Raw genomic sequence first — 8,698 nt, 5'->3', positions numbered from 1 at the left:
CAGTTTAGTTGTCATCAGTGGTGGAAATACATTCACTCAAGTTTTACATAAGTACTATTTTGACATACTAGTACTTCACTTGAGTATTTCCAAATGCTACTTCTAGTCCACTACATTTTGGAGGTAAATATTGTACCTTTTACTACAGTCCATTTATTTAACACGCCTGTTTACTTTTGACATATGATTGTTTATGCAGTTCATTCATGTAACTGTTGTTGAAAGTTCTGTTTGTTTGTGTGCTCCTTCACAGCAGAAGTGAGCTGTGGCCCCTGTGTCTCTGCTCCGGGTCCCTCCTCCTCCCCTCCAGCCTATCTGCAGTCTGCCTCGCTCCGCCGCTCTCAGCTGCTCACACAGCCAGGCTCTCCGCTTGTTTGGCACTTTTAGTGAACTTTATCTCCTGTGTGACCGGTGTAATCCTCATCACTACTTGTGAGGGGCTTTGGAAAACTTGCTCTTGAACGATGGACTGAAGCAACAACTCGACAAAGTGTGGATACTTAGTGAAATAAGAGCATTTCTGTAGAGAGTGACCTTTCTTACCATCATGGAAGAGGACGACGGGCATCACGAGAACGGTATCCACGCCACGAAGGAGTCGGACCGACAGCAGCGGCTCCGGCTTTGTGTTTTAAATGAAATGCTCAACACCGAGAGGGATTATGTTCGGATATTGCTTTTCCTTCAGTCGGTAAGTTTGACATTACCTTTCACGCTGCTTTGGGTCACGTTCCGCTTTCACCTACACGGGCAGAACATTACGCCAAACCCCACTCGTAAATCTTTTGATTCAAGTTTACTGTCTCATTGAACAAAAATACACGCTGCATTAGAACATTTGTGACATTTTATGACATGACAGACTTTACACTTTAATTCGGCGTATGTACAGAACATCAATTGGCACGCTTTGCAGAATAAAATCTACTTTTATATTAGCCCCTGCTGTAGTTTACAGGCTGGGTATGACACTAAATTAACAGAAATGGGTATTGGGGGTTTGGCGATACGTTCTATACACACACGAGTTTCTGCTGGATATATTAACTCTTGTTATTGTTTTATAAAAACAGGCAAAGCTGTGGTTTATAGGTTGTTTTGCGGCACTTTGTGTTATTCACTCAGACTTTTATTGACAGCTGTATTCTAACTGGGCAGCCTGCTGGATATGCTGCATGTTTCTAAACAAATATTTACTAATGTCAGAAACAAATTCATTGGGAGATTGGCTACAGTTGAAGCTTTTCAACATGGGCATGACTGCTGGAGGGCATCATTCACACCTCTCCATTGTGTGTTAAAGCACACGTTCAAAACAATTAAAGGAGAGCTCAATCCACACTGGCCTAAGAAATACATCGATATTCATGGGCATTCAACACTGCCACACCTCCTTTTTTCCCCATTCAGAGATAAGGAACCATTTCAGCACTGCTACTTAATCACTCATTGTAGGCTATATCAGCTGCTTTAGATGAATGAACATCCTGGTAACATTACACACTCCAATTCAGACACCAACACACTGCCACTGCAGATGGCTCCCACCTGCAGGAAACTATTACTCTTCACCTTGTCATTTTTCGTTTGTCTTCCTCATCCTTGCCTTGTCATGTTTGTTATATGCAGGTGGCTGCTGCTTTCCGCTGAGAATAAGTTAGCTTGAGATTAACTCCAAATTGGCCGTATTTAATGTGACAGCAATATAGGGACTTTATGATGATTCTTTATTGCCTGCTGAGGCTGCTGTAGGAAAATCTCTTCTTTTGTTGCCCCCTTTGCAACAAGGTCAAAAGTCAGGGTCAGCTTCTAAACACTTAAGGATTCAAAGCTCTTTTTACTCGCTTTGACACACTGCTTAAAAGGTTGGTGTGGATTGAGATCATTTTTACGTGCTGTTTCTTGAGGATATGCAAATCATTCCATACATTTTCCGATTTCAACATCTTGCAACTGCTTGTCAAACGGGGCTCTGGTTCCCTCTTTCTCTCGTGCTGTCACGTGTTAAGGAACTTCCTCAAAGTTCTTGAAATAAGTCCGTACATTTCTGCAAACAGTAGCCTTGTGTCAAACAGATACTAAATGATCACTTCAAGTCAGAGAACAAAGCACTACTTTTGCCAGATTATACCCACTTAACGCAGATGATTCATGCAACTGAAGCCTAAACTCGTTTACTGATTTGAGTTCTACAAAACTTGGGGGGCCAAACTGTGGCACTGCTTCCTTTCTCGGTTACACAGACGAGGCTTATCTTCTGTTACAAGACAGACCAGGCAGCAGAGGAACACGCTTTGACCTCGTCTCCCCCCAAACTCAGTTCCTGATGATAAAGACAAAGCCCCCAATGATTTATCAGAGGAGTCTGGGAGATTTTTCTTGTGAACATCTGAAAGCTGCCAGTCCCCTCCACCGTGCCATCAATTGGCATGTCTTGATTCAAGCCATACGGTGTGTAGCCCCAGGGGAGTCAGGCTTGAGAGAACCTCTGTTATCACCGGGGTCTTTGCATAGAATGGCCTTTTATACACACAATGCTGCATTTACATGGAGGGGCAAGATTACAGTCTTTATATTCATCGAAGGTTATGTCTTTGGTTCAGTTTTAGTTAGTCAGCTGGATTCTGGAAAAATGAAACTTGGTGGAGGACTGAACCATGGGAAATGAACAATCAGTCAAATGTTGGAGCCGATCAGATACATAAAGCGGATGCAAGCATTATTTTTCACATAGTCATCGAGGTCTGCTCTCTTCCCCTTCTTGATTCTCTTGTTATGATGAAGCCTAAGTGGTAAACTGATGATTCCAAATGTTGCGCATTCACAGTTTGATGAGAAAGGCTTCTCTCCGGCACTCCGTACAAACCCTATTTGGTAAAAAACGAAAAGAATATCCTCTTACAGTATGTGCTTTTGCTCTGTAGTGTTTAAATGAGTGGATTGACGTTGTTGATGTATCATCTTGTTAACAAGTGTTTCTGTAGACATGAGATTGCCCTCATTACTATCCATTTTCCCATATGGGCGCATACTGTGTGAATAAGTCTTCATGCCAAAGCCTGCTGCCCTGTATTCATTTACCCTATATGAGATGACTTCCCATGACATCATTCCAAAACCCACTGATATCCATACATTGTGGCATTAAGGGCTCATGGCTTGGATTTCTAAAAAGAGCACATGGACAAGAGAACAGAAACATCAGTTCTCTCCACAGACCCCAATCCTCTGCAAATCCCCCCCCCCCATGCTCCATGTCTAGGGTCCAGCTGAGCCTGCTCCCCTTCCCACAGTGGGAGCCGAGGCTTTGTCACCATGCAGCTCACTGGTGTTGATAAGGGGAGTCTGGCTGTGGGAGCTCACAGCATATGGTTTCAATAAAGATATATGGTGGTTCAGGGTGGGGGTAGGTGGGTAAGGGGTGTATTGCCTCAGGCTGAAGCTGTGATGGGGAATGAAAAGTGAGAGTCATTATAAAGAATCAGATTGTTCATTAAGGGGTCATTTGTGTTTCAAACAGAAATGCAACAGTATGTTCCTTAATAGAACAGAAAAGTAATCGGCAATTACTTATTGCAGTATTCTTATGGCAAGATTGGGAGAAAATGTTGTTTTAAAGGTCCTAAGCATGGAGGACTCCTCCAATCTGTTTGATATCACATTGAAAGTAATCATTTTTGGTTTTGGATTGACCAAACAAGACATTTTAAAGACATCACCTTGGACTTTGAAACTGGGAGTTTTCACTATTTTCTGACAATTTGTACAAAACCAATAACTGATTAAACTATAAAATAATCGTCAGTTGACTCGATAAAGAAAACCAACCTTATTGCATCCCTAGTTTTTTTGTTTATATTTGAGTGTCTGCTTTTTTTCGAAACCTGCCTTGCTTAGTTTAGTAAGATATCTCCGACATATCCCAGAATGCTTAACAACAGCACACAGAGAACGTTTTGATTTCTGTGGGATAACATAGGAAGCCAAACAGTGGGAGGAGTTTTACCCATTCAAGAAAAGTGAACTTCAGTTCAGACTGTAAAGTTACATTTCTGTGGAACATACACCACAACATGACATACTGCGGTTTACATCACCGACACATTTCTGCCTTCACACCGGACATGTCTATATATAAAAGTAGAAATACATTATCATAGCCATGTGTTTCAGTATATAAATGTATCTGATAGACTCATCAGTGTCTTTCTTATCTGCAGCCACCTGACAGTCCTCATCTTTACAGGGTCTGTTCCCCCAATGTCCAGAATAGAAATTGAACAGTGGCAGATTGAATGACAGCTCGCTCTTTTACCACCCACATCACTCTCTGTTTGCCTTATCACCGATATCTTTTTCACTTCCCTTTGTGCTCTTCCACAACCTCCTGGCTCTTTAGCCCCCCGTACAGAATCACTTCTCAATCGCAATGATTGCAAATGACACACGAAAGACATGGTTATCCGGCTTTGGAATCTCAGCCATTCTGCATGTCACTCATCCCATGGCGATTAACAGCAAGCCTATCCAATGTGCTGCAGGGAAGCATGTTGGGATGGTGGGAGGAGGAGAGGTGAGAAGGGGGTTGGGGGTGTGAAAGGAGGGATTAGAGGGATTCATTTGGCTCTATGTATCATTGCGGATCTCTGGATCTATTGCCTATTTGAGGTAAAGAGGAAGCAGTCCAATTCAAACAAGATGATTCCTTTTCAATTCCAGCTTTACGGTGATAAGTGCCCAGCTTTTGTTGCAGCAAATTCCCTTGTTTGTGTCTAAAATTGATCATCTCTCAGCGCCATAGATTAGAGGGGATTTTCTTCAAGGTAGCACTTTGTTGATTTAATCCGCACAACTGGATTTTCCCCGTCATGATCCACCAAAGTTTAGCCTATTCATGACAGGATAGTGGCGTCATAACCGAGGGATTTTCCTTCAAAACCATACGGATGGGGATTGCCATTTTGAAAGACGCTGTCCTTTTTATTGTTTGACCACATTGACCAATGCCTTGGTTAAAACAACAGTGGAATCACATGGCCAATAAAACCGTCTGCCCTTCCTTCTTGATTCTGAGAAGTGTGAGACCCAGAGTTAGGGTGACCAGGAAGGTCTCGTCAGTGCTGTGGGATAATAGGAAACATCTGCAAGTCCTGCCCCCTGTGACCCTTGCGACCCTTGCTTTGGGCCACACACAAGCGATATAACATGTCCAACACCGACGTGTGGGTAAATGATATTGTGTTTTGGTGTGCGAGTGCACGTACACTTCATAGTTGCATGTTTTTCCACACTTCTTTCTCTCCTTTTGCTGTTGTTGACTCTCCAAAGCACCTGTGGTTACTGTTGACAAGGCAAACAGGAAGACGCGTGAACATGCATACAATCACACTGACTGAGTAGTGCCCAGGAAGACAGACGTGCAGGAAGCCAGCCTCGAGCTTCCTCTTTTTGCTACCTCTTTCCTTTCTTGTTTCTTTTTTTTTTTCTTCCACTCCATCTCTCCAGCCCTCCCCCTTGGTGGGAAAGACCCGCATGAAGTTTCTCTGGGCTTGGGCGTGTATAAATAGCTGCCGATTTCTAACTCTCATCTTAGCCACAATGCCAGTGGTTTCAGTTCACTGCAACCTCAGCACCACTGAAGTCATACAAACACTGTACATCATCTTCCATAGCAGGAGAGAAGGGGAAGACCTAACAGCAGGTAGAAGAGTTACTGTCCTGTGAAGTGAGGGATGAGACGCATCTCATCATGTGTCTTGTAACTCCCAGGTTCAACTACCCTTCAAATGCTAAATGGACAGACACGTTGGTGATGGAATAAAGCAAAGAACAGAGAACATGTTGTGCCCTCGCATTTTATTAATCATGCTTAGAGCTACAGGCTTTGGTATTTTGGTTAAATAGATTCAACTTAACCTGAGGTCATTCCATCAATCACTGCTTTAACTTGCCATGGTGCTTCCATCTCACTCGGTAATTGGTACCTTGCAGTGCAGTTACAGTGCCAGACTCGCAATGTTACATAAAAGAGGGGTAAAAGCCAACTTAATCTCGGTGCTTGTTGTAGTCATGTGTGTTAATAAGCCATTTCTTTGAGGCATAAGACTGCGGCAGGAATTTTAAGAATTCAAGTTAACAAGTCTAAACCACTGTAACACCCAGAGGCATGATGTCAAAAAAAAAAAAACAGCCCTCCCTTCTTCCTTCCATGAGGGATGTTTTAATATTCTTACAGCTGGAAATTTGCATATGAGAAAAGCGAATTCGCATGATCCTAGTGGAAGGATGTCACACGTTTTTTAGTGTTTTAAGTAGTTCTCTGTTATGCAGTTAAAGAAGTGATTATATTGCTGTGGGGCTCAGAGAGTCAAGAACCTGAAGTCATCAGTGTTCTATCAGGTTACTGGTTTAACTGTGTCAAATATCTGTATGTCGCATGCCAGGAATGCAGAGCAGGGATACTTTTCAGACTCACAAACAGCTTCATTAACATGGATTTCTTGGTGCAAACACCGCATAACAGACACTACCACTGTGCACGAGAAAAGCTCTGCGAAGTGCTTGTCAACATGTTGTTATACGATACAGAGGGTGACCTGGCCTGAATTGTGAAAGCGCGGCAACTCGAGATCTCCCATGTCTCCTTGGGGATCATGACCCGGACAACGTTGGCACATGTACTTTCTCTGGGTGGATACGCGGTGTAGTAACATGTAGTATGTTTTTCAGAAGGTGTGAATGAATTGGATGGATGGATACTTACAGAATGACTCGCCACAGACTTTCCTCTACACACACAGACACCCCCCTGTACGGTTTATGAACTGTGGCAGCAGGCTTACAATGTTTGTTTGCTTTCTCAAACGCAACCAGATGTGTGGCTTCTCTCAGGGTCACAGGTCATTTGCCTCCTAGGAAAACGACCGGAGAACAACTTAACACAAATCCTCTTAAATGCAGAGAATATGGCAGAGATGTTTGATAAAGCCTGGGTTAGATCACAGGACTGGTGAGGGCGGGTCAGAGTTACATGTCTTTTTGCTGTCCAGCCAGGAAGCTGCTCACACGACACAATGGGACAAAGAAGGAGAAACACACACACACACACCACAATCCTTAGCTTGTGTTTCGTTCCAAGGTACAGAAGCAGTTTCTCAAATTTAAGTTTTTTAAATAAAAGTAATACAATACCTAGATGGACTTGATTAGTAACAAATCAATACGTTCTTGAGTTCCTTAAAAATGTCAGAACATTTTAAAGAAATTCAATCCGTGTGTTCCAAAGCCCAAGATAATGTCTTAAATGTCTTGTTTAGTCCACAAATATATTCAGTTTGCTGACATAAAGTAGTACAACACAAAAAAAGAATCACATATACGAAGCTGGAATCTGAGTTTTTGACTTTATCGTGCTTAATAAATGACCTAAACTAAGTAACTGATCATCAAAAAGTTTGCGTAATATATATCAAAGTGATAGTGAATGTCCGTTATCTGGATAAACCTCATTATGACGCTATATAAGTACAGTCCATTTACAAACAGAATTTAAGCCTTTATTCAAGCTATATAAATTATTTAACATTTGTTGAAAAATATCCTAACTGTGATGCAATAAAATCATTATTTGCTTTACTAAATGCAAGGTCAAGTAATTCCAGTTCGTCTAGTGCCATTTGAATGATTATTGGTATCATTTTGTGAATCGCAATTCTTTTGGCTAGAGCAATCGTGAAATAAAATGTCCATTGTCCCATGCCTAATGTGGACTGATCCGAACAATCTCATTGAAATGTTTTCCACCACTTCAAATTGGCGTCCAGTTTTCCAGAATGGAGCAAGTTGTCCTGAGAATCTCACTTATGTCATTATGTCATTATGTGCAGGGGTGGGAGGTTTTGCTATGAATCGAGCTTCTCTTGGCTTGTATTACTTCTGCTAGCTATGGTTAGTCTTGACTTAGCATTTTCACTTCCCCTGACAGACTGTTGGTGTACATGTTGTGACAAAGCTGAATGAAAAGCGTGTCTAATGATGCCTCGTTCAGCGTAAGAATCAATAGAGCGTGTGTGGCAGCCTGAGTGAGTGGTGGAACGTTGCATGCTGAATTTTCTATCTTATTGCTAAAAAATACGGAACAGAAAATATTTACAAATTTGAAAACAGGGAAGTTCTATGCTGTACATTTCTTGTCTTCATTGTCACTTTTGTTAAACATTAGCGCTAGCATAACCAATTTCACTTTACAAATTAGCAGAGATCTTCAGCTATTTATGTTATTTAACCCGGCGAGTTAAAGAGTCTGTAGGCTATGTTGTTATAACTCTTCGCGACAGCTGCTGACAAATTCCTGTTCCTGGTTGCTGAAGGGCTTTTATTTTGGCATTTGTTCAAACGTGATGACATTTTTGCAGACTAACATGGCATGATTAAAGGCTTGAGTCATACATGCTTGAGCTGTTAGCGGAATAATTTGGTTTCTAACTTGCTGACAGGAAACCTTTTAGGAAACAGTACTCTGTTTTGACATGTTGAATTATTACCACATCCAGTTTTTTTGTTTTTTTTACCCTCCAGCTGCACATTTACATGAACCTTTACAGGACAGACATGTGACAGACACAAAGACAACATGTGAGTGAAGAGGATTATAATGGGGACTTGTTTTAAACCAGGATTGTAGTCTCTTTTCATCATA

The 8,698-nt window shown here is 41.8% G+C and overlaps 1 protein-coding gene across 2 annotated transcripts in view; it reads left to right on the top strand.

The window, feature by feature from the left end:
* Nucleotides 1-284: 284 nt before the first annotated feature.
* The window catches only part of prex1 (phosphatidylinositol-3,4,5-trisphosphate-dependent Rac exchange factor 1), a 94,942-nt gene continuing 86,528 nt past the window's right edge, over nt 285-8,698 (top strand). The window contains exon 1 of one of the 2 annotated variants that reach the window (XM_034144881.1): nt 285-691. In XM_034144881.1, coding sequence (XP_034000772.1) covers nt 548-691 — 144 coding nt within the window. In that variant the 5' untranslated portion in view covers nt 285-547. The remainder of the gene's footprint in view (nt 692-8,698) is intronic. The other variant, XM_034144882.1, reaches the window with a different exon arrangement.

The sequence above is a fragment of the Trematomus bernacchii genome, unplaced genomic scaffold, assembly GCF_902827165.1.
Source record: "Trematomus bernacchii unplaced genomic scaffold, fTreBer1.1, whole genome shotgun sequence".
NCBI classification, from domain to species: Eukaryota; Metazoa; Chordata; class Actinopteri; order Perciformes; family Nototheniidae; genus Trematomus; species Trematomus bernacchii.
This window is presented reverse-complemented; position numbering and strand designations above follow the sequence as displayed.